Consider the following 27426-nt stretch of genomic DNA (forward strand, 5'->3'; position numbering starts at 1 on the left):
TGCAAAATTGTGTAAATGTAAATATCAATTAAAAACAAAACACTTAACATTTTATATCACGTTTTTATTCTCATTTTTATGCCAATATTGCAAGTTTTTTCTCATTTTTTTCTTCTTTTAATGACATACAGATTTGAGCATGATCTGGAGCTGCAATATGTACAAAAACAAACTAATGTTATAAAAAAAAAAGTCCCCTTTTGTTTATTTATTGCTAAATGTTAACAAACGGCACAGGTTTCTACCATCAGCAACCCTTTTGAGAATATCTACCACAATGACACCTCTGCGCACCACTTTACTAGTTCAATACATTATTACAGTGAGTGTAGGAAGTGAAGAGCCGGAACATGGAAAAAAAGTGAATCCAAGCTATGCAAGACAGGATCGGAAGTGTAGGAAATAAGCGAGAGTATCCCAAATGTACACATGAAAATATTGTTGAAAAGTCTGGAAAGAAGTTAATGGTAGCGTATAGTGCAAACAGCCATGAAAGTCTTTAAGGAGAAGTATAAGGCTGAGTGCGACACAAGGGCTCCACACTCTTTAGTTTTTTTAATAGTTTAAAGCTGCCACTCACTCGGCCCTGTTTGTTTAGCAGTGCATGAAAACTACATTATAAAAAGACATTTGGCATATTAGAGGATACATACATTGTTCAGAGCTCATTAAAAATAAACAATAACACAAATGAACAGCTGCTTTCGGAAGTAGAGTACATGATATAAACGCATGGAGCGAGAGAAGCGGTACGTGTTGCGAATACAGCAAAAGGCATGTAACATAATCACCCCTTTTTATATGGAAAATTCCAGTACCACTTTCATAATAATTGCAGTTTATTTAGCCTTAGTATAGCATGAACAACCACATTAATTATATGAACAAATAGTTTATTAAGAATGGTTCAGGCTTAGTAACTATTTAATAAAGGAGTTAGAAGTGGGAGAAAGCTAGTAATTAAGTAATTACTATGAATGAAGTCTTTGCTCATGATATACTAATACTAATTAAAGTGTGGTTATTATAAAGAGTTACAGAAATTCCTTTATTTCAAACTGTAAACCAGCTCGGATTGTCAGGACAACGCACTTGAACGCATCGCCCTCAGAGAGCCAATGTAACCATGTGTCCGAAACAAGTGTGAAGAATGGGGAGGCATGACCCTAAAACACTGCTCCACATGTAAACAACAGTTACTGAAGGTGGAGGGGAAGTGGTCAAATTGAGTTTAAATGAAACAAAAGACAAAAGTTTGTTTAAGGTTTGGAGACCATGTGCAGAGTAAAGGGTTCAAATGGTTGGCCTTGTTGTAAAGGTCAACGTGAAGAAGACTTTATGTTTAAGGATGCTACACTTGTGCTGCAGCACCGACTGGAGTGGTCTACTCAATGCACTCCCAGGCCAAACTAGGCAGCGAGGGCGATAATGCACTTCTTTGTGACATAAGACAAGGGGAAAAGGGAGTACCAATAATTTAAAAATATACAATATAAAACATATAACATTAATAATTGACATGTGGGGCATAACTTAATCTGACTTTCTTTTTACAAGCAAATCCAGTTTGTTCTTTCACTAATTTTCAAGGCTTGGTTTGACGGATTGAAAGACTTCATTAAACAGACATTCAAGTGACAGCAGATCTCGTCCCATGGAGCTGGACTCCACAGGTGGACATAATACTGTGGACACATGTATTGCCTCTGAATGTGTGTTTGCCTGGAGCAGACATTTAGGTTCTGGTGGAAGACACAAGTCTCAAGTTTGTTTTTGGGATTCACACTTTGAAATGGAGTGAGTCTGACTCATTTTTCCATTACAGCAACTATGCAAGACACACGCATACGCACACATACATATATATATTTTATATTTATATTTGCTGGCTGGTGAACTAGTGCTCAGGCGGACAAACAATGAAACACAAATGACCTGTACAGTATTGCTGTTGGAAATGCAATATTCAACAATACAGTTAGAAGGCTTTTTACTCCAACAGGAGGCGCTGTGAGTGCAACTACGGAACAGTGACTTTACATGTACATAGTGTAAGTTTGAGCAAAGAGAAAACCACAGGAGCTTTGTAAAGGCTAGAAGGCTGACTCACAGATACTGTACCAAAGTGAAGGTGCTGCGCACCACATGGTCATAAAAGCAGGTTTGACTTTACACTGAAGAGAAGGCTGCTCGGCACAACAGCACTGAGAAGAGGCCAGGCCACAGCGTGTCTGTGCTACGCACAGGTTCTTCCGCGGTGAGTAAACAGCAGATAGAAGGTGACACATTTGGAAATTGAAGTTATCGGTAAGGCCACATCAAATTGAAAAGTGTCTGTTCATCACACCCCACTTTTGGAGAAGAGAGGCTGAAGCGGAGCACACTGGAAGACCCCCTGCAGGTGCAGTGAGAGCGCCCCCTGCAGGCGCAGCGAGAGCGCCACCACAGTCCTCCTTGTTATTGATACTTGTACAGTGACCAACAGAGCGACAGATACAGGCCATTAGATATGTGATTGGGTCCACTGTGTACACAGTCAATATACAGTACTAAGGCTAGTTTGAGTCAATGACTACTTATTACATTAGTTTGAATATGTCTCGTAACCATGGAAGTCTTGTTCTAGGTTCTGCTATGGCTCCTGTCAGATGGACAGCACTTTAAGAGACATAGCCATGTAATAGTATTGCAGGCAAGGCAGAGGCATTGCTTAAAGCTTTTCTTTTAAAGACTTCATAAAAACCAATGATAAAAATAGGCCCTCTGAGGTTATTCCCCAATTATAAAACAAACAAAACAACCTTTGTTTATGTAAATACACAACCAAGACTTGAGATTTCCCAACAGAAGAAGAGAGTATCAAAAAGAAAAGTGAACTTCTGAGCACTGGGGGAGGTGTTTGGAAGTTCACATAAAATACAGGCTGGGATTCTGGACCAGGGAACAATGCCCGAGCTCAGAGGAAGAGTAGAAACTATTTGGTAACAAAAGTGTACTATATGTTTAATACAAAAAGGTATGGAGAAAAATGTACCTTTACTAAAGCTTATACAAGATCCTTGGTCCATAAAAACTATGCAATCGGCACATTTGTGTGTCCCTCTGCATCTGACAACATCACATCCACCTGCTTGGGAAACCACAATGGGAACAGTATAAAACAAGTGGTAGGCGGGGCTAAAGCGACATTCCCAACACGTGGCATTTATTTGGCGGCAGATGTTCTCACAGCTGTAAAAAGGTGCTGGTGCTTTGAGCCCGCCCCCAACAGGAAGTGGATGGGCAGGAGCGGGATTCTTTCGCCCCCTCCTGCTCCACTGCCCCACCTTTTCTTTGCATCCAAAAATTCAGCACTTTGAGGGAGTCTGTTAGTCCTTTGCAGTCTGTGTGTGCCGAGTTGTGCGTTAGGAGACCACAGCCGCAGCGGTGGATGACGTGGATGTGACCCCTGGGTTGGTGCCCGTGGGGCCGTACACGTTAGCGGGTTCCTGGCTACTGTTGTTCAGGAGGCTGGAGTTTCCCGCGCGCAGGATGGCCCCCGCGGCACTGCAGTGTGGCCGTGGCCCGGGCTCTGGGGTGTAGGTGAAGGTGAGAGTGGTGGAGTAGATGATACCGTCATTCCGGACCAGAGTGACAGGCACCTGCACGGGCTGCCTCACCCAGCGCCAGCCCTCACGGAACGCAGAGATGTCGGGCACCACGCACAGCATGCTCTCTGCACACCTGCAGGAAACAGTGGGGACAGTCAGATATGGGATCATCAAATAAATACAGCCTAAAATATTCAAATGAGTACTGTTAGGCTGCTACAAATTTCTATTTAACTAAAATGTTTTGGCTCAGTACTTTGGCAGAGTTACACATGTGTAAATAACAACTGAGACATTCAACTGGGAGGACTATGACAGGGTCAACAGTTCACACTAAAAGGATGTGAGAGGACAGGGGACTCACCTGTACATCGTCTCCGCCTCAACGTCTCCAAACCAAACCCGAAGCTGTGGAGTGAAGTTCTGCCCTGTCAGCTCCAGCATGGCTACGTCCCCACCACCATTTAGCTGAAAACAAGACACACTTGGATTAGCATGCTGAAAGATTCTGAGTATTATTATTATTACCATGTAAATGTAAATCTATGATGTACCTGTAAGCTCTCTACCACAGGCACAGGGGTGACAGGAGAGTGGACTGGGCCCATTCCCTCATAGAAAGTGTATTCAGCTTTATCTGTGCTGATGATTGTCCAGGAGGCGCCATCATTGATCATCTCCTTGTTTGGTTCCTTTGGGCATGGAGTGGCCTGAAGAAAACATGAAACCCAGTTAAGACAAAACAACAGAACACATTTTGATGATTGTTCTTTTGACAGAGACACGAACTTGAAACTGGATGATCCTTTCTTGGGAAAGGCACAGGTACATGCGCTCAGTGTCCTTCAGGTAGAAGGCACACTTGTGGAGCTGGGAGACAGGGTCATCGGCGTCCAGCAGCGCCGTCTGCTTGTCCACCTTACGGATTATCTGAGAAGGAAGTAACATGAATAAGGCAGAAACACTCAAACAAAAATTTTAAACTTTGTTCAGAGATCCCAAAAGGTAGACATCCAAAAGTTTTTCTTAAATCTTTTTATTACAGTATATTACAGGACATTAACTTTATCATTTCAATCACGTAGCAAAAACGTATCCTAAAACAATGTCTTGTATTTACCAGTCTGGGCAGGGCCATGCCAGTGACAGAGCACACAAGCTTGACCGTCTGTCCGTAGTGGATGTAACCATCTCTCACAGTGAACTCCTCACCCTCAGACTCCTCGTCATCCACTGCAACAACACAAAGGCCACAGCTTTAGGGCCATTTCCAATCACATGCAAAATCCAAGGTAACTTTTAGTCTGTGAATCATTATTTTTTAGGTAAAAAAAACAAACATTTAATAATCATTAGATCCCAATGAGTTATTTTAGAAGGACAAAATGCATGATCCGAAAGAGTTAAGTCTTTCTGTAGAATATTTTCAACGAGCAACTATAAATTAAATGTGCACTAGAACAATTAAGATATATATTTGATTGAAGTGGATTGTGGGGTGGTATACCAAAGTTTGCCAAATAAAAACTAAAACAAATGTTAAAAAAGGAAGAGAAATATAATGCAGCTCTTCTTATTTCTCATGAATATCTCTCATTTCTTATTTAAGTCCCTATAGTACTACTAGTCAGAACTATATTTTAGATTAGTTCCACTTTCGGTCCAAATAAACAATACACTTTTTGTAGGTGGTGTTTCAATAGAACTGTGTACTGTTCCAAGTGTTTTTGGGTAATTCTAGTGCAAACTAGCTATATTTGCAGCTTTGTGATTGTCCTGGCTTCAGTGGCTACTGCAATTTTAAGTGCTTGGTGACATCACACAAGCCTGCCCTGATTACAGCCAGGCGTGTCTGATTACAAACAGGTGACTGCAGGCACTGGGTTTGAAGTGTGGATAACTGTTAGACCAATTACACTGTTCTTCATATGTCCAAACACCACCTCCTCTCCCCCCTCACTCTCCTCCTCCAGTCCTACAGATACTGCCCAGTTTATCAGCTCTATTTGAAATGTGGTTGTGGGAGGAGGTGTTTAGTCACACTTAAAAAACTACTGCTACTGCTGCTGCTACTACTGCTACTACTAACCAACACTTTTGAGCATTTGTGGACTTACACAGATGGATGTAGAAGGCGCCCCACTGCTGCGAGCTAGCATGGAAGTTGCCCCCCTCCACGTGCAGATAACGTGTGCTGACGGTCTGGGAGCGCAGCCGGTTAAACAGTGCCACTTTAGTCCCTGATGCGATGCACACTGTCATAAAAAAAAACAGGAAGAATGTAATGTACACATCAAGACTAAACATGGAGAGTCAACATTTCAGTTCTATGTAGTTAAAATCTGGAAACAATCCTTCTGAAGACGTGAGACAGGCCTGTACTTTGACAATGTTTATATACAGGTTCAAAACTGTTCTGTTTAGCTGTGCATACGACTGAAAGGTTTTTATTCTGCAGTCTTCTTTTAAATGTAATTTTATGATGATTTTTTTTTTTTTTTTTTTTTTTTATTTGCATGTATTGTGATTTTAATGCCTTCCCTATTCTATAAAGCAGCCTGAATTATTGGGAATTGTCCTAAACAAATAAATTTGCCTTGCCTCAACTTGTCTTACAAGGGAAACCTGTGGGGAGGACAGGGGAAGAGCAGTCATGAACAGCACTGAAATCACTACAGGAAATACACAAGGGCACAACCTTGTCAGAGAGCACATAGGCTACAGTGCCCCCTGGTTGACAAATGAGAACATACACTTAAAAGATGTCAGTTTTTAATATTGATGTGAATTTGGTTGTGTGTTTTGTTTAGGCATTGGACATTTACTTCAGAACAGTCAGAAGTCAGAAATGTCTCCTCTCCATGAACCGCCACCTAATGTGGTGGGGGCCTCAAATTCTGGCAAACTGTCCAATATCTCAGGAAAGGGAAGCAGTGTTTCACCAACACTGTTTACAATATGGGTGGAGAGATGGTGGAATGAATACTTTGAGGATCTCTTCAATCCCACCGTCATGTCTTCAGGGGAGGAAGCAGATAGTGAGGACTCGGAGGTGGACGCACCCATCACCCTGACTTAAGTCACTGAGGTGATTGGCAAGCTCCTTGGGGGCCAGGCTCTGGGGGTGGATGAGTTCTGGCCTGAGTATCTTAAGTCTCTGGATGTTGTGGGGCTGTCTCGGCTGACACGCCTCTGCAACATCGTGTGGCGATCGGGGAGAGCACTGCTGGATTGCCAGACTGGGGTGGTGGTCCCTCAGTTTAAGAAGGGAGCTGGAGGGTGTGTTCCAGCTACAGGGGAATCACACTTCTCAGCCTCTATTCCATGGTAATATCTCTTCCAGGGTACTGGAGAGGAAAATCCGACCGGCAGTTGCACCTCGGAGCCGTGTGGTTTTCATCCTCCTGAAGAAGAAAGATGGAGGGGGTCCGGTGTTCTGCAACTGGGTTCGGAGACCACAGGATCTCATCTTAGCTAATTGCCGTTTCAAACCAAGACCTGCAACATGCACTGGGTGGTTTGCAGCAGTGTGAAGCGAACTGCTGCGGTGAAGAAGGAGTTGAGTAGAAAGGCAAAGCTCTCGTTTTACCAGTCAATCTACGTTCCTACCCTCATATATGGTCATGAGCTTTGGGTAATGACCAAAAGGACAAGATCGAGGATACAAGCATTCGAAATTAGATTCATTCACAGGGTGGCTGGGCACTCCCTTAGAGATAGGGTGAGGAGCCCGGTCACCCAGAGGAGCAGCTGAGGTGGCTCGGACAGCCCTACCTTCTGCACGCCTCCCTGGGGAGGTGGTGTTCTCGGCATGTACCAATGCTGATTCCAAAACCATAATGATAATAAAACATTTACTTAAGCAATATAATAATTTTCAACATTCCACCAATGCTTACATCTGTACCGCAGTCATCCAGTTATGTTCCATAAAGGTACATGGGCATATACTAGTCTATGTGGTCTTATACTTACACATCTCAAGATCATTCTTAAATCTATTCAGAAAAGGTTCATTTTTGTCCTGTGAATGTGACTTTTTTAATATCAACACTTGCTCAAATGAATATCTAGTTTTGATACTAGTTTTAGTATTGATTAGTATCTGATATCCAATACTGTTGACAACCCTAGGCTGGTCAAGATGTTTAACAGTTGAGCAAGTGTTTTTTCATGCATCTATGTTACACACTGTATACTCATGATGAAAGTGATGTCACCATTTCTGTGTAAACTTACACAGCAATGGATGGATGGTAAAACTTACAATCTGCATTCTTGAGGGACTGCTTCTTTTTGGAGGGCTTGGAGATGACTTTGATCCTCTTGCTGAGGAAGACACCGATGTCTGCGCTGTTGCCGTAGAACATTTTCACAGACAACATGAAGTGCTTTCTCTTGTCGGAGTCGGATATGTACAAGGTTTTGGCTGTGCAATAGTTCTGGCAAAATACACAATCCACAAAATCAGATCTCAAAAGTTGACATTAAAAGCCCCATATTAGGCTAAATTGACTTGTGAGGTCTTAGCCATGTTAAAATATTGTTACCTTATCGAAAACATCCCTGGAGTTGTGTATTGTTTCATTCACCCATGCTTGAGTAACCCTGCAGGACTTGTGTGTTAGGTATGTGTGAATGAAACAAAGCACGACTCCAAGCATGTTTTCAATGAGGATATAACATTTATAATGTACATAAATCATTTGAGTAATATAGGCCCTTTAAACTCTATATTAAAAGAATAAAAAGAAAATACCTTTCCTTCCAAGTTGAGCTGCTGCATTTCCTGGTCGCTGTTGCCGATGCCGATGAAGGCACAGGGTTGGGACTCCTGTTCGGAACAGCCGTCACGCTCCATTTGTTCCTTCTTTTTCTTCCAGCCGCTGCCCATCAGGTATACACAGGGAGGGGGGCAAAAGAACCTGCACCAGAAGAAAAAAGCTCAGATTTTGTGTCCAGTAGAATCATACACAAACATAATCATGACAACCCCGGTTAAATGAGCACTAGGGGTGTGTAAAAATATCAAAATATCATATTGTTTAATTTGATGATACAATATCGATATTGTGGGCTGCTGTATCAGTTTTTTTTAAAACATTTTTTACTAAAGCATTTTGTGACAGTGCTACAATTTTGTTGCTTGTTTAGAGGAAAACTAGAGGAAAGTCGTTTATGTATTACATTTGAAATATTTCATATTAATTTTGTGCAGGTGGCAGTTTAACAAAGACTTTTAGTATCAGATGATTTAGTAGTGATGTTAGTCTTTAGAGCAGTTACACTGCATACATCCCTGCGTAAATTTTGAGCTGTATAAACTGTGGATGAATAAGCAATGACCAATGTAACAGTTTTATGTATTTTTCTAGTTGACCACATGCACTAAACAAAATGCACTTATGTTCATCCATCTTTAATAAAAAAAAAGATAAAGATAAATGCACCATTGTTATTTTTTTCTATGAAAATGGGGTTGACCATTAAGGGGCAGAAAACCTTTATTTTTCACTGAACTGCATCACCCCGATTTGAAATATATCATATCGAATTATAACAAATCCAAAGTGCACTGTATCAAGATTCGTATCAAGGTATGTACCATATCTGCAACCTCGTAATGATACCCTGCCCTAATGAGCACTCAAACTTGTCTAGTATAGGGCCTGCCATAGATGAGATCCCTGAAATGTTCCATAGTATGATATATACTCATCCTCTCAAGAAGAACACAATAATATAATAGAATAATTGAGACTTTTTGACAAGTTTAAACAATCCAGTTTAACATGACAATTTTAATATTTCTCATGATTTATTTGGTGTGTAATGTTTGGAAAAACTTGCATCATCATCTCAGACCCCTGACAATGATCACATTACCCTGCATGTATTGCTTCACACCAGAAGAGGGCAGACTTGTACAAGGGCCAAACACATCCCTGTATGACCAAATACTGGATCTGTAACACTCTGGAGGCTGACATCAGTTCATCCTAAGGTAAACATTTCTTCATTTTTAAGGATTTACTGTTCTTATATCAGGCATGCATAAAACCTATACCTATATTTTTCTTTCCACTCTCAAAAGTAAAAAAAAAAATATATATATATATATATATATCAATAAAATGCTTTTGAGATAAATGTGTGAGCATGGAACTGGAGTGATGCTATTTCACCAAACTATTTTGTGTGGGGCTGTACTGTGGGTGTGTGGTCTGTTTCAGGAGGTGAGAGTGGACAGACAAACCAGCTCATTTGCATTTGCAGCGCAGCTCACTTCTGTGCTGTTTATTAAAAGACACAGACAAGACATCGGAGGTGCCAGACAAGACACTTATTTTTTTGCCAAAAGGATAATATTGACTGAAATTCCTTTGGAACTTGCATACAGTACATAGCGATTTATGTAGCTGTGGTATTTGGTGTACTGTGGTTCAGCAAAGTCAGTGTCTTAGTGAACCCAATAAAAACACTTTTGTCTTTGCTGAAGTGCCGCCATAAAAAGGTGGCTTTGATTACAAGCTACACTGCAATTAGTATTAATTGTGGCAGCAGTTTTGGAGTGGGTGTGGTGACAGTAGCTGCACTTTTAGTTCAATAAATTGAGTAATCTATGATTTGGAGAAAACGCATGAGGCTGGACTTGTCCTGATGGTAAATAAACTTCACCTTTGTTACAAGACCCAGCATCCGGAGACATGAACCCTGAAGTCACTGTGACAGTGTTGTCCATTCCAGTCTAGTACATTCTAGTCTGGCTACGCTTCAGTTGTAGGGAGTATTATATCTCTGATGACATGGCCAAAATAACAAGGACTGAGCTGACAGTGAGTGCCCTTGTTACAACACAGAAATGTAATTTCTCCAACAGCAATAGTGGTACGGCTGCACAAGATGTCACAATTCCAATAGATTTCGGATTATTGAGCGCACCTGAATGTAGGTCTCACCAGCGAAATTTTGAAAGAAAATACATTTGTACATATATAGGCAGCACTTGAATATAAGCCACTGGTTTTTATGTTGCAACATGAGATATTTACACAGAAATATGAGGTTTTTTGAGTTTTAATTTAAGACATGCTTTTTTTTCAAACTATGCCTGAATGTCAGCAGTACGGCACCAACACGCCATCAACACAGGATGAACATGCCTGCATGTTTAGAAAATGAAACAGCACCAACATGGGTCATCTGCTTTTACTTCATCTGAAAGCTTTTGTTGCCTTTTTACATTGACTAAGTTCTTCCCGCTGCCGCCTCCAACAACGGACCATTGATTCCTTAATGCCAAGCTTATTGGACAGAGCAAGCTAAACATACATGACCATTCACAAAGACAGTGGCTCCCTCTTTTCTGCATCATTCGAGGAAAAACCAAAACTAAAACACAGCTCTGCATGTAATTGGTCCATTTCCTTCTTTGATGGCCAGATCCATCACCTTTAACTTAAAATCTGCATCATATGCATTTCTTTGTGCGTTTTCCATGATGTGGGTGTGTGCATGATGGGCAAAATGACAGTTCAAAATCAAAACTAGTGTATTCTTCATCGCATAATCTTTTCCCACTTTTGTCTCACTTTTGCATTTATTGATAGAGTGCCCCCCCCCAGTGGCTGTTAGCCAGTAAAAATCTAAAATCAGCCTCACCGTTGTATAAGTTGCAGGGTTTAAAAGTGTGGGAAAAAAGTAGTGGCTTATAGCAGCTTATAAATTTACGGTAAATCAAAATTATAATAGGCACAATTACAATTACGTAATTGCAAAGGCTGGAATTGTTTAGATAAATGAAAATATTATTGTACCTGTACTTGAAACCTCTGAAAGCATGTTCTGAAATTCATGGGATTCTTGTATTAAATTATCAGGCTAAATTTCAGTATTTTCTCAAATATTAATGATCTTGGAGTTGCCTACATCATGCACTCTATTAGGGATGGGACAATATACGATAATATCGTTAATCGCGATAAATAAGGTCCGCAATTAATCGTTCGTGGCATTTTTTTTTAATAATCGCGATCATCGCGCACGATTATAATCGCCTTTACGGCACCACACTGCCGCATGTTTCCAGTTCCAATACAACGTTTAGATGTTAGTTTGTGGTGTTTGCCCACTCTGACATAGCAATGACACTTGTAGCTTCTGTGCTTATCTATGTCTGAACTATATTCTGTCAGATATCAACAATAAACAAAGTCTGATCCGTAACTCTCCACAGGAACGTACCAGTGCGCGCCTCACCCGTGCGCACAGATGAGACGCTAATGTGTGCACATCTTAGATTTTTACCTACAATAATGCAAACTGCAGAATAAAACAACACCTTTTAAAAAATAGACAAATTAAGTCTAATTCATACAGCTGAACACAAATGTGTCAGAGCGCATGGTCCGAATGTGCACTATATGCACAGAAGCAAAGCTAACGATTATACACGGTATATTTTACGTACAATTAAGTCAAAAGCAGAATAAACCACGCTTACCGATCGAGAACAGCATCCAATCCATCAAAAAATAAGGTCCTTTACTCCTGAGTCCACTGTGGGATCTTTAATCTTTGCCATGAACCTCTCCAGGTCCGAGATGCCTCTAGTTTAACTTGTACAAACATCCACAGTGTCCTCGATCACGTACTCCCTTTGGTTTGTCCGTTTCGTCATGTTTAAAACGCAAAACAACAGTGCGTAAAATGCGCCATTATGCACACATTTCTGCATCCACTCGTTTCCCAATTCACCCAAGTGCCTTAATTAAAAAAAATAAGTGTTCGTCGACGGGCACTTGCGTCACTTCCGGCGCAACAAGGACCGGTCCATTTCGCCAGCATGGCATTGAGGAGTACACATTTTCTTCCGGGTACGTCTGTTTACGGAAATGCCATGTGATACATCATCCTGTCCCGCTGCTCATTGGCTGTAAGTGGAAAACGTCACTAAATGTGTGTGATGTAATTGGTTGATTGTACAAGGGGAAGAGTGGGGCGTAAACTTTCAGTCATCTGTAGCACTGATTCGCTGTCTGCGGGCTCAGTAACCCACAACCCCCACCTTATTGGCCAACACTGGTGTCAATCACAAGCTAACGCGTGTGTTTAGCATTGGGGAACAAAGTTGGCGCTGTCAGAAGTTTATTATGCGACTAAAGAAAGGCAAAGAAGTGACGGAGCAGATTTCATATTTGGAGTACTTTCCTGCAGCAGATTGGACATGGAGGATCTTATTTTGTGGACATAATTTCTTGACTAATATATTCTCTGGACCTTTACGGAACAAATGAGACCAACTTTGTGTGAATATGTTGATGTTTGACAGAACCAGAGCGCTCAATGGTAAGTGAAGTCCAGATTCACACTTTGTGACTTTTCTATAAAAACGTCTTTCCTGTCAGCGCCGTGGTGATTGCAGGTGAAAATGGTTTGCATATTCAGAAAGACGAGCGCCGCAGCTTTCATTTGATGTGTAGATTGTTTGTGTGGGTGACGCAGAAGTGTATGTACATTGCTGTAAAGTTGTAAAGTAGGCCCGGGCCGTCGGAACGTTAACAGGTTAATAATTATCGCGATAATATCGTTAATCGCGATTATTTTGGCCACGATAATTGTGAGTCTAAAATTTTATATCGTCCCATCCCAACACTCTATACCCTAAATAGTGGTAGTAATTGAATTTATGTAAATATGTTTCATTTTTTAGAATACCATGAAGTGCAAAAGATAGTAAATGATAATAACACTGACTTTAACAGAGGTGTATACAGTGACAGTATATGTGTCAGTCTACTGCCCTCCTTGCACCTATGCGGTAAACACATTGTATAACTGTACAACAAAAGCTGGACAAACCTGTAGAAGCAGACACATGGTGCACTGTTTGTACTGCAACTCAACTGTGTCAGTCTATCTAAACATGGGAGGAATTCCACTTGCCCTCCCTGCATCTCTTCGCTGGTGAGCTACAACTCTCTGAGGTGTCTCCCAACTGGCCCGCTCTCACTGATTCGCCCTCAGATAGGCCTGATGAGATTGCAAGCAGCGCTGTGCTACGCAGCCAGGAAAACAGAAAAGGAAGAGATGATGGAGGAGGAGGTGACAGAGAGGAGTGAAGAAGGTTGCCATATAGAAGGAAAAAGCCAAAAAAGTAGTTCCTTTCTGCATAGAACTATATTATACAATTCACAATTGCTTAAGAAACAAACAGCTGTGTGAGTTAATTTACTTATTAGGGTTGCCTAATGTATAATTCTCCAGAGATACTAATTGATGCTAAAACTCGTATCAAAAAAGCCACTCCTTTGAACAAGTACTGACATTGAAAAACACAACAAAATTGGACCCTTTCTAGATAGTTTCAGAATGGCGTTAATCTATATAAAAACTAGCATGATAATATTAAAGAAGCTACTTTTTTGTTGAAACTGAGTCTGTTGTCTAAAAAAGCGAGTGTCTATCATCATATTGGCAATTGGTGATGAGTATTGAGCATTTTCATTAGTATCAAATTAGAGTTTGAATTTTTTGTATTTAAAATATTAGTAAAACAGGACTATTGAGTTTTGAAGATATTTGTTCACATATTCCAGCTTAAAACCTACAATAGATCCTAAAGTTTAGAATCTAAAACAAGAGGAAACCAGAACTTCAGATTACACAACTGGATGTAACTAAAAACAGCATTTGTTTCTCTGCAAGGTTCCTGGGTACAATAAAAAAACAAGAAAACATCTTTGTTTCTTTGTAACAAAAAAGAAACCAATCACAATTACTCACTTCTTCAAACATTTCTGACTCAGTTTCTAACTCTTTTGCAACATAACACTGTACTTACCTACAGTGTTATGTTGAAGTGCAATTCTTTTTGGTCACCGATTCCCTTTTTATATCCGTTACAAATACGCTGTGTTTTCCTGAATGCACATATCCAGTCAACTCTCCCTCTATCTGTAGAAATCCCTGCTCTGCCGTGGATTCGGTGACCTTCCTTTGCGAGGTGGATGGGGATTACAGTCCAGGGCCAAGTTCTTGATATCTCATTCAAAAGCAGCTGCCTCTTGCCTTTCACTCACCTTTTTTCATTGCCGTAGGATTTCTGTGCAACTTTCGCGTGCAGGATCATAACAGTTTGGTCTCCTCGCTCTTTTAGGTAATTCCGCATGGCTTCTCTGTAAATAAAAAAGTAAAAGTATAGTTAGTATTAGTATCATAAGTGCGTTTTGTGAACAGAAAACACTGTGACATTGTATAAAGATGCTGATTGAGCTAGGCCTGCAAAGATTTAAAAAAAATTGCATTAATTATATTATGATACTTTATGCCACTGACACAATAATAATAAAGCAGGATAATCCCAAAAATATCTATTATTAAAAAGACATGCAACAAATAAAAAAATATATAAAAGCAGAATCAGCCAATAATTAGCCAAATAAGTTACTTATTCAACCCTGTACTGCTCAAATCTTGTCGCATTACACAAACTGTTACAAAATCTCCCCACTATTGCAAAAAAATGTACACACAATAAATATTGAACCCCAAAATACATTGTTCCAGCTCTAATATTGAACGATAAGTCAACATAGTAATTATCATGACAGGCTTAGAATGAGCACAGTAACATTAAATGAAAACACATAGCAGATGGATTGTACACTTGCAATGACCTCTGGAAAGCTTGTTTAAGATATAAGCCAAAAAAGTCACATCTCTGCGGACCGGGCTGAACCATAAATGACCGGCTCAGAGGGACTGCGAGGTGCAAAGGGGAAGCAACGTGAGGGAGCGTGGAGGTCCAGAAGAGGGAAAGAAAGGGGGAAAGAAAACGGTCGGAAAAAAATTCAGCTGAGCTCACCAGCAAAGAGCTCGCCGCTGGTGTCAGAAAGTTGCAAAATCTGGGCTACATCTACTCAAGTACAACCAAAGCTCATGAAAATGTCAATGGAATTATGAGTTCAAGTTCAATTCAAATCTAACTATATGAAGTTAAATAGGGAAGTTATTGATTATAGATTTACATTATTTACACAAAAAGATACTCTGCCTACAGGCTAACTTAGAACATCAACCAAACTTTGGATGTTAGCTTTGGAAGAAATAAAATGTGTCAAATGTATTAAGCTTTAGGGCTAAAATGTTGATCAACTTTTTGAAAGATCCATTTCTAAAAGCTACATTCTACAACAGCTTGTCAGTTCTTGTCTGGATGAACACAGCTTTGGGGGGAAGCCAGTATGCCCTTATTTAGAGTTAGACAAAGTTTATAGAACCGCATGGGAAATTATGACACAGTAGCTCACACACATATATCAAAATACAAAATTACTAGCAAGCAGAAAAAAATGTAGTTGATGGTGAATTTTACACAAACATTTTCAGTTTGACCAAAAAAAAAAAAAAAAAAGCCAAGTCAAAGCTTGAACTCTGCAGCCTAATTAAGACACTCACGACGCGTAGGCATAATCAAACGGCTGGGGCTGAGCAGAAGCACATATGTCCATGACACCTGACACGCGAGCGGCGTACGGGGCGTCCCACTCACCACGCACTCTCCCTCTGCGTGCTCATTCTGGACAGAGCCTTTGTTATGAAAAGTGTGGGGCCTCTGTGCGTGTCTGAGATGGAAGGGGGGTGCAGCCGGGGGTCGGAAGAGTTCGATTTCATAACCAACTGGCTCTGATTCCTCACTTTAGACGGAGATGACACGGAAAAATGCTATTACGCTGTTTAGACTTGGCATTTTTCAACCACACATCACCAGCAAAACACGAGAAGGAATGTGCAATTTTTGAATTCCAAACACTTGAGGCCATTATATAGTAACATGATAGCATCGATTCACCACATGGAGAAAATCACTTTGTTTCCCTAAGCCAAGCCTGAAAAAAGTGCACACAATTGCACTAGTTAAAAGGAAATATGAGACACATTAAGTAAAGCACACTTGATGCTTGGCCGCTTCCTTCAGGGCTCAAGTGAAACAAGAACTTAGTGTCAGAAAAACAGAGGGACTATTAGTGATCCCTGGGGAACTCCAGAGACATGATGAAGAGAGGAATGCACACTTTATCCCAACGGTTGACTCAGTAGAATATACACTTATACAACAAGGACATTATACAATTTTGGCAGAAAGTATAATCCATAATTTCATTCTGTAGCCCAACAAGACTTTTTAAAGCTTTAGAAAGCAGTGATGAGATGGGAAGAAGGAAAGATAACTGACAAAGAAGATTGAAACTAAAAAACTCTGGATTTTGATTACATAACATTTAGTTCAATTTTTGGTCAACTGTTGATTCTTTGTTTTAGATTGGAATTTAAAAAGTGATTTAAGGTCAGAGAGCGTAGGGGGCCTCAGGAGAGAAAAGAGTGTTCCGGCTCTATCCTTTAAACTCGTGCCAACAGTGCCACTTCATATATTATTTGTGATGTCCTTTTGAACTCTGATGTGAACCTGACTGCTGCCTTAAATGACCTTTAAAATAGGCTTTGCATGTGACAACAAATGAATGCAACTCTTCAGCCAAAATTCAGCATTGTTTGTCAATACAACACATAAGGTGCCACATACAAATTTTTATTGAAATTCTAGAGAACCCAATGTTTACAACAGAAATGTCAAGCCAAAATATATGTACGATGTATTGAGTAAATATATAATAAGATCCAAAATTTGCCATACCCCCAATATTAAAAATGAAAATTGAATTAATCTAATTTTGTGTAGAGAACTACAGCAACAATCAGGCTGAATGCCTAGAAAAATTGTCTGCAACCATGTGATATTATAAGTTTTATTTCCATGATAAATTGAAAATTGAGGGGAAATACTCCACTGGGATTTCCCCTTATCATTTAATATAAGAGCTACAACGTACAAAGATAGTGCTATAAAAACTAAATTTATCCTGGTGGGCACCACCATTTAGGCGGGCACCTCTAGTTAGGCAGGCACCTCCAGTTAGCAAGTGCTAAGCACTAAGGTAAATATATGTTTTGCAAAAACAAGCAATGCTATAAAAATGTAATAAAATACAGATGAAGAAAAAGAATGTCTAAAAGAACAGTCATCTCACTTGTGCCAAGCGCATGACCCACAACAAAGCCACAGAGGCATTAAATGCTGCTTTAACAGCTGTGTAATACAGCAGCATGACTGGCAAGTGGTTAAAACCTTGTTGAGGACATACAAATACATGTAAGTAAAATCCATTTAGTGGAACCAAGAAAATGAATTTGGCTTGAGAAACCAGTATATTCAAGTTATGTATAGTTGACACTTTGCACTATGTACAGTTGACAGATGTACGTTATCAATCATAAACAAGGGAAAACACTGGTCACACTTACTACACATGAGGTTTCATGATGAAAGAAGTGAGAAAGCACAGCGCATCTCCTAGGCAACATAAACATTGATTTCCTGTATGGGCATGTGACAAAATGCTACACCAAAGTATACCCCAACAAACTAAATTATTACACACAGCCTTAAAGAATACCTTCATTAATATTAAATAAATTGATAACAGTGATAAATGTTGGAAATAATAATTCACTCAAGAAAGTTTTTACAATCAAATTTGAAATAGAGACTGGAAGTCATGTGAGAGGGGTTATCAAAAGTGTGCATGAGCAGACTCTTCAGTTATGTGTGTGAGAATGTGTGAAAGCACTACAGATGCAGCATCTGTCAAGTACATCTGCCACTGGTGTACAGCACAGAGTGCTGACACAAGACCCCTATGAACAGAGTGGGGAAATGCACGCATCAATGAGAAGGAGGAGAGGCCTGGTAACATTAAACAGGGGGTATTTTACTTGTATGGGGCATTAACTGCTGACACATAACATAGTTAGATCACCATTTTAATTTGTATTGTTTTGAAAACGCTATATTCGCAGAAATCAATGTATACACACACAGCAACAACATACAACACAATCAGGCTGCATCCTGTTAACAAAACTACTGCACATTGAAACAAGTTGCTGTGTTCATTTTTTATATGGGAACATCATGATAGAAACATGATAAAAAGCTTAAAAAAAGGATTTTACATAATACCCCCTCTTTAAGAGCATGTTTTTGTAGTACTAAGTTGTTCTGTTCATAAATCCAATTCAATCATAACATGAAGCATCACGACTCTAGGACTGTTAATAATCCTTAGGGAACTCTGTCATTCTCTAAACTGTGGTCACCAAAGAAAATTCACTATACACAGATCTACACCTGCTGACTATACATAGTGTATAGTCCTGCAGACTATACATTATACACCTGCTGATGTCAAAACCATAGGCCATATTGAGAAGAAGACCATGATATTAAATAAACCCTCATTGTGTGTAATGATAATTTATGTAAACATGCTTGCCTTATCTGGGCAAACAAGTATAATATTTGTGATAAACCTTAAAAACAACTGGAAAATTCTCTGATCAGCTTAGGAGAATATAAAATTAATCAGTTTGCGCTGAAGACCACATGTTAATATTGATATTTTCTAATTGTATTTAGTAAATTCCAAACATTTGGCTTGGCCTTTAAAATACAAAAACACCTAAATCAGGCTGCTAGCTTTTTTGCATTCACAAAAGTACATCCTCTGCTGCTGAATTAGGAAGTGAAAAGCAACACCATATTTGGCAAAAAGCTAAAGTTTACATTATATTTCATGTACAGCTAGCAAAATGCATGTTAAATAAAAAACACACAAATAGTAAGGTTCAGAAGGCAAGTTCAGTAATTTGCTTAAAAGTAACCTCCAACATTTATGTGTCAGCAAAGGCATGCTGGGTCATTGGCCAGCACTGGTCACTTCCCTTTCAATTTAAGGTTCATCATCAGTTCTGGTCATGCCAGTGGGCACATTAGGCCTCTTAATTCAGTGTTGGCTTCAAGTTATTTTTTAATAATGTTTTGTTTTTTTGTTTTTTTTTTTATGTAAGACATTCTGAAAATGTAACTAGAATCTAGGATCAGAAAGTTCACCCTTTTATAAAATACTGCTGATGTGAGTAGCTTTTCACACTTCCACACAGGGCTTTCTAGTGCATTTGAGAGTGAGCCCAAAGGCAGAAAGCATCTTGTCCTCATGTGCACAGAATGTGTAAGTGCTGCTCTCCCTGGACCCCAGTGTGTGCTAGTGCATAAGCTAGTGCATGTGCTTCTTTCACTAGTTGTGTGTCTCTGTATTGTATTTCCAGTCGAGTAGCCTCCCTGACAGGGCGGCCCTGCAGGACCCCGAGCTTTAGCTGCCCTAAAAAGCCCCAGAAGGACTGCCTGTGCTGCTGCCTGACAGAAAGTGGTGGAAGATGTTGAATGACCAGAGACGAGGGAGTGTGAGTGAACAAGCAGCTCAGAAGAGGACAAAGAAGAGAAACATGATGCACTGAGGAGATGTGTTGTGTGCCTCTTAGCCACAGTGTTGGGTGACTGTCATATTTCTGGCCATCAAGCCCGTCCTACTGGCAGGACATGAATGAACCAGCAACACATCAAAAGACGCTCAGGGCCCCTCCATCCAGAACGAAACAATATGCAACCATTCATTTTACCCACAGAGGGCCACGCGTAAAAAGAGGCTAGCTGATTCCCAGAAACAATGACAAACACCAACAAGCAAACAAGTACGTGCAGAGGCTTCCAGAAGCAAAACCACAACCATCTATCAACATTCAGCATCCATCCAACGCTTCTCCCACTGACTGAGAACAAGAGAAGTGTGCCTAATCAAAAACGTGCAGGAGGCTGGTCTGAGGAAAAGTGAATGCGCCAACAGTACAGGGCAGGGAGAGTTCATGCTGCCAGACCAGGACACAGAGCTTTGGGATTGATGCAACAGTGTGTAAAAAATAGTAATAGTTTAAAAATAGGTAGCATTTTATGTAAGCACAAGTAATACCCAAGTAATGCCGAATCATATTTAATTTTAGTAAGTGTGCCATTTGTTGCGGTGTCGAATTTCATAGCATGTTTCATATCAAGCCAATGTACTCGACTGGTGTGTTAGAAATTATCAAGCAAATGTAATGCTAACAAAGTAAAAATACTCATAATTAACTCTTTTTTTTTTACATTTTGACTGATGGATAGATAAACTTGTGAATAATAAACCTACCTTCACACTTAATAAAAGCATATTAAAATCATATCTAGGCCAGTGGTTTTGTGCTGGTCTTATTTTGAGACCCATTTTTACATTCTGACCCAATTTTCATTTTCTCATTTTTAAATTTATCTTGATAACATGAAAACAGGAAAGCCAAAATCACTTTTAACAACTCCTCAAATAATGCAATGGCATGTGCATCTATTGGGTTGTGTTTTATGTTTGCGGACTCACCTTGTTAGGCGCTGTGGCTGAGGGCGCTCCCCGAACTTCCTGTAAAGACACAGCGAAAAGAACATCATGAGTGGGGGTGCTTATCGACCACAAACACACAGAGTAAACACCAGCACACACTCGGCCTTCAACACATTTATTAGCTTTTTTTAGGCCACTTCAACAGCAAACTTTTCTTAGAGGTTTGGCAACACAGGTGCACACTCGCTTAATCACCCATAGAAAACCCCACTTTGCCAGTACGGCCGTTTCCTGGTAGGGTTGTCAAAAGTATCAAAAATCAGATACTAAAACTAGTATCAAAACTAGAACCTCATTTAAGCAGGTATCAATACTAAAAGTCACATTCACAGGACAGTAATGAACCTTTCTTGATTAGCTTTAGAATGATCTTAAGTTTTATCAGAACAAGTAACACCACATAGATCATGGACGACTATGAAACATACCCGGATGACTGAGGGATTACACAGATACAAAGCCACGTGGTAATATAAAAATTGTGGTATCGTAATCGGTATTGAGTATCAAGTCTATTCCTTAGAATCGAAATAGTTTGAAATGTTAGTATCACGACAACACTATTTCCTAGATGAGCAGCCTAAAGGAAAACAATAAGCCTCAGCTGATTTACAGTGAGTAAATAGAGCAATTGTCAACACCCATCCATCTTGGTTGTCTAGGATTTTACAACCTGCTGTTATAAAAGGTCAACCAAGCTCAACATGTGGTTACGATTCAGGCACTAATGTTGACTGTGGCTCTGTAACTTTTAAGTAGCGTGCTCATAAAATATGGAACAGATACAGTAAGTGTTCTGGCTTCACGAGGGGCGATCTGAATTGTAAAAATTGGACTGTTTGACTTGATAATTTGCCGGTGCTTCTGCCAGTTCGACAGTGCATAATGCTGTAGCTTGGGGGTAGAAATGACTGGAATAGGTTGAAAAGAGCTTCTGGATATCAGTACAGAACTGTAATGAAGAAAGAAGACTCACAGAAAGAAATGGGCTACTTAGGATGTCAAGTTTAGGCTCAAATATGCAACAGTGTGAAATCTTAAAAGGGCCCATACTATGCCTTGTAAGCCACACAAACGTAATAAAACTCAATGTAATAAACCCACAAACGTAATAACCGAGTTTATTATGTTTGTGGGTGCAAACATGTTGTCCCGCAAGCATAACTACTTTCCACAAACATAATACTATGTTTACTGGTGAATTAAGAACTAATTCAGTTTATATGGTTCCTTACCCACTGAACTATAAGTTCACAGTTTGATTCATGCTACAACAACTGTCCATACTGCTTTGGGTATTTGGGAAAGACAGTTAGGATGGTATTCTTTTTGAACTCCATCAATCATAAGTCTGAAATTAGATTACAGTATCCATTACTAGTTACAGTAATATTACCTAATCCTAATATTACTGTCCAAAAAATTTACTTTTTGTCCTTAGAAATTTCAATCTACACATCATGGAATTTGTCCCCTATAAAAGTGCACATGTTTCATTGTTTAAGAGAATTTAGGCTTAGACTCTCACGCAGTTTGAGAAGCATATTGCTCTGAACCAACTTTCACTTGCACTTAACACATAATAGCATTTGAAAGTTTTCAGTGGCAATACACTCGTTATAGCATTCATAAAACTTGAGCTATTTCAGCCAATATTAACGATATACAGTTTAATATTAACTTTAAGGTTGTGTCGATCATGCAGTGCCTCTGCACAGCTCCTCTTGACAAATTGGCTGCAGCCACTTAGTAGGCCTACACTTGATGAAAGAAAACTACAACAAAGGAAATGTCTGGGTCCAATGCTGGGACACCAGCAACTCCCTTCTCTACCAGCTGAGATTTTATCCCAATTTAGACCGCACACACTCACTCAGGATAAGTCAATGTTAGGTGCTCTGAACAGACTATGTGAATTGTTCAGAGATTTCACTGCCAGGCACCTATTCTAGTTCTACTTCTACTCATCTATTTACAACAGTTAATTGAGCAACTTAGCATAAGTCAGCAGCATGTCACTGATATCAGAATCCTTAAAATATGACAGCAGCTGGAGATGGCAGTGCTTAGTACAATAGACAAAGAATTTATTTTCCAATAATAGCGGCGGTTCAGAGCATGATGATCCTTACTTATCTTAGTTTTGGCCACTATGTTGTAGTATTGTTACAACATTAAAATTTCGATTTTTCTCAATTTTGATACTAAAGAAAAGGCTTGATACTCAATATCTATTTTGATTCCACAATGATGAGGGGAAAAAAAGAAAAACACTTTCATTTAAGTGCTTTCATTAAGTTACCATTTGGTTCTATCCTGATGCTGATAAAAAGTACTCTGAAACTGTTCAAGAAAGAACAAATTTTGTCATGATTATGGGATTTTTTTCAGTATCAATATTTGTTAAATTGAATATCTATTTTCAAAACCTACTGGGCTGTGAAAGACTTGTGGAAGCAAGTTTCAAGATTATACATTAAGGCCAAACTCCCATTATTATTATTATTATTATTATTATTATTATTATTACAATCATCATTATTATCAAACTGTTTAGAATACATTTTCCATCTAATTTCTTGTAAATGAAGAAAGATGTGTAATCTTATATCTGCATAACACATTTTTCATTTTTTCCTGTTCTGTTCTGATGTTGAGATTACAATTATAGGAATGCTTTTGAGACCAAGAAAAAAATGTAAACATAAAAATAATAAGGTAAAGTAAAAGTTAAAATACAGTTTACAGTTCAAGACAAGACAAGAAAGCCAACCTTTGTTGTGCATTAAGTTTTTTTTTCAGGATTTGGCAAAACCAACTCTTCAGAAGAAAAATTGTCTATTGCAAGAAAATATTACTCAACAGGGTTATCTTATTTATTCATTATTATTTTATTCATTTTTTCCTGATTAACCAATATATTCAAAATAACTATTTAAATAATGCTTGCTCGATCACTCCCACAAGTATAATGGGTGTAACGTTTGTGGTGGAGAACTCTTATTATGTTTGTTGTAAATGCTTACTTTTGTCAGTTTATTACATTGAGTTTTACTATGTTTGTGGGGGTTATTACTTTTGTGGGGTTGACTTTCCTAATGATGGGTTTTGTTTCATTCACGTATGTCTGAGTAATTCTGCATACTGGCTGTCTTGTGCTCATTCTCTGTCATCAGGTGACACCTTACTTCTCAAACAAGTCCATACACCTTCACTGAATGTTTGAAACTTTACAGCGGAATCAACACATAAATCACATTTTGTCCTACTCAACCCATAAAAGTTAATCGAAGACATAAATTTTAATAAATGGTTAAGGATTAGTATGGACAACAACACATAAAGGCTTGGGGTGAGTTAGCTGAATTAGAGTAAATGATGCCAAAAAGCTTAGCCAAGTACTTTCAAGTTCATGGTGTGTTGTATGCAGAGAAATACAATTTCTTTTAAGCATAAGTTAAGCACAATATAACAAACAAATTCATGATGTAAATCATAACCTTTGATACTTGTTAAACAAGGTCTTGACTTGACAAAAGTAAATGACAACCTGCCAGAAGGTTTGTGAAATTGAAACCCAAAAAAAAAAAAAAAAAAATCACATGGCTAATTTGCATAAATGTTAATGGTAGCAATTTTAAAAAAGTGCATGTGAACACTCACACACCTAATTGTTATACCTAATGACACACCCTAAGCCTGTCGAAAATTTGCATTACTGAAACAAATTCAGCAATCGATTTGCCCCCAGAAGGGTAATTTATAGAAGCATCCTTCATGTTTGGAAAATAAAACATTAATACAATCAAAGTTAAAACATTAAAATTAGGTATTTTGTTTAAAAAATACTTTAGTATTAGCATTATATAAAATATACTAAATATTAGTATTTAGTATTTTACGTTTTAGTCCTTAAATTATTCTACATTTGAATTAGTAAAGCCTAAGAAAGCCCATTGGTATAAATGTAGGTGGGTTTGCCCAAAAGTATATTGTATTCCAGACATCATTTGAACTTACTTTAACAAAAGAGACAAAAGAAAGTTTCATTTAGTGTAATGTCAAGAGTATTCTACAGCTTGAGTCATGCCTCCACATCCTTGACACGTGTGCAGAGGAAAACCACAATACAAAAATAACAAGCAAACTTGTGACACATCAAAGACCAATAAAATTACTTTTTTGCTTAATTTCTGCTTTTTGTTCTTGACTGACGTCTTTGAGCTCATAACTTTTGCTGAGTGCAGTCATAATTTCCATTGTCATATCCTCAGAAGACACATGACAAAAAGGTTACAGTTGTTCAAAGTTAATGAGATGGAGACTTTTACAACTCACTTACAACTTGGATTTATCTGCAGGAGAATGCCGATTTGAGTTTTCGTTCTATTCGCTGTGACCCAGACAAGGACAAAACAGGAAGAAATGTCATTAATGCAGGATGTGTCTGTTTTGTTGACCGAGTGCCAGTGACTGATGTAATAGCTGTGAGAGGGCCTTTGACCTTTTTAACCAGAAAAGACAAAATTCTGTGTAGAGGGCGTGAGGAGTGAAGCTATGGCACACTTGATCTACTCCTAGAATATACCATATTATTTTCAAACTTGTCAATTCCCATTAGGAGATTTCTAGTCAGCTATTCTATTACGCAATATGTCAAAGCCCTCTGCCAAGGCATCAGACCTGTCTTACTAAAAATAGACAGTAACTCATTGGCAGCGGCATATGAAGTGAGCAGGCTGAATGACAAAATAGTTCTTTGGCAAAAAAAAGTCACCCAAGCAAATCTGACCTGTGTTAAAATGTCTGGAAAATAAAAAATTGAAGTTTCATATCAATTATGTCAACTCCTACAGCCATTGATCGCAGTAGATCAGTTTGTACTGGGTTTTCTTGAGCATTGCTGTTGCAAACTCTTTAGTCATGTTCCTTCCTAATGGCAGCCATGATGGACAGATTTTCCCCATGTGGAGGAAGTGGAAGCTGCGCCTGCTGCTGATAAGTGTGTCAGAACATCTTACATGCCATCAATAAACACACAGATAGCATGTCACGCTGTCGATTAAAGTGTTACCGTGTGGACGTGCTGTGAAATAGTGGGAGAGGCATGGAAACAAATAAAAGGCATGAAAATAGCTGGGAAGAAGCCGAGGGCAAGAGAAAGTGAGAGCAAGTGGATGCGTGATTGGTGCAAGAGGCAGAAAGAGCTGGTGGAGGTGGAATAATTATAAAGCAGGGCAATCGATAAGGTTCCCACAGTGAAACAGTGATGCCTGGGATGGCTAATGGATTCCAGAGGGCTCTGCTCTCCCCCGCCTGCTCCTTCTGTTAAACCATAGCCCCCTCCGACGCTAACGGCCCGTGCGGGAGGAAGGTTACTGCGGGAAGCCTGAATTCAGACCAAGGAAGAAAGACAATAATGGTGGTGCAATGAGGATGTACCATGCAAACGGCTTGGCGCAATTTGAAGCATTTATAGAAAATATTGTCACGATTCTGAATTTTCAAACTTTCAAACTCTAAAGAATATGCACAATACTCAACACAGATTTTGATACCTAATTGATATTTTTAGATAATATTGCAATTTCAAAACAAATTAACATATATATAATAAAATAATGTATGTGTTTATTATACTATGTGGTCTTACACTAGCTATGCTAAAACACAAGATAAAACTGTTTAGGAAAGGTAATATTTTTTCTAATTATGTAATTTTTTTAAAAATGTCAACACTAGTTTTAGTATCAATTAGTATCCGATTTTCGATATTTTCTACTGATTGAGTTGGCAAAATATTTTATTTTACAACATGGCATGAACTTCATTTTGGTATACAGCTCATACTTCAAAATCAGTAGACCACAATTTCAGATTTTCAAAAGTGGTGATAGAAATGATGGAGGTCATGGGTGTAAGACGCTTCAGCGAAAAACCACCATCCTCTTCACCTCTGAGAAGTCACACCTTCACAACTTCAACAAGCAAACAACAACAAGACAACACAGGAAACCACAGCCATGTGCGTGGTTCTGCTGCAGCTACTATTTCTTCTAACACTGCTCCATGTCACACCTCTGTAGGCTATCTGAACAAGCGCCTAGGTCTTGATGCAATCCAACGCTTTTAACTAGCGATGTACTGGTGCTGGTATCAAATATTAGCGAATATTTGTGGGATGAGGTATCTGTTAAACGATATCGGTTCAAGCAGTATCCTGTTTGGGCCTTTAATTGGGTGTAATGAGACTATTTACAGGCTGACTTTGGCCTATAACATCTCATGATGTTTTGTTATTATATTATATTGTGATGTGTGAGCTAATGTGTCGAAATTATTTCCCTTGTGGGTCAATAAAGTTTGTACTTTTATTCTTTTATTCATACAAAGTTGTAGTTACTTGAAGTAACAATTGCATAAAACTAATGGATCCCTTGTGTAAAAAG

The 27426-nt window shown here is 39.0% G+C and overlaps 1 protein-coding gene across 1 annotated transcript in view; it reads right to left on the reverse strand.

The window, feature by feature from the left end:
- Positions 1-43: 43 nt before the first annotated feature.
- The window catches only part of rbpjb (recombination signal binding protein for immunoglobulin kappa J region b), a 45958-nt gene continuing 18575 nt past the window's right edge, over positions 44-27426 (reverse strand). The window contains exons 2-11 of the mRNA XM_033983205.2: positions 20957-20995; positions 14672-14767; positions 8350-8515; positions 7858-8032; positions 5708-5845; positions 4711-4823; positions 4380-4520; positions 4145-4300; positions 3955-4058; positions 44-3723 (exon numbers count right to left, since the gene is read on the reverse strand). Of these exons, the coding sequence (XP_033839096.1) occupies positions 3405-3723; positions 3955-4058; positions 4145-4300; positions 4380-4520; positions 4711-4823; positions 5708-5845; positions 7858-8032; positions 8350-8515; positions 14672-14767; positions 20957-20995 (1447 nt within the window). The 3' untranslated portion in view covers positions 44-3404. The remainder of the gene's footprint in view (positions 3724-3954; positions 4059-4144; positions 4301-4379; positions 4521-4710; positions 4824-5707; positions 5846-7857; positions 8033-8349; positions 8516-14671; positions 14768-20956; positions 20996-27426) is intronic.

Source organism: Periophthalmus magnuspinnatus, chromosome 18, assembly GCF_009829125.3.
Source record: "Periophthalmus magnuspinnatus isolate fPerMag1 chromosome 18, fPerMag1.2.pri, whole genome shotgun sequence".
Taxonomy (NCBI): domain Eukaryota; kingdom Metazoa; phylum Chordata; class Actinopteri; order Gobiiformes; family Gobiidae; genus Periophthalmus; species Periophthalmus magnuspinnatus.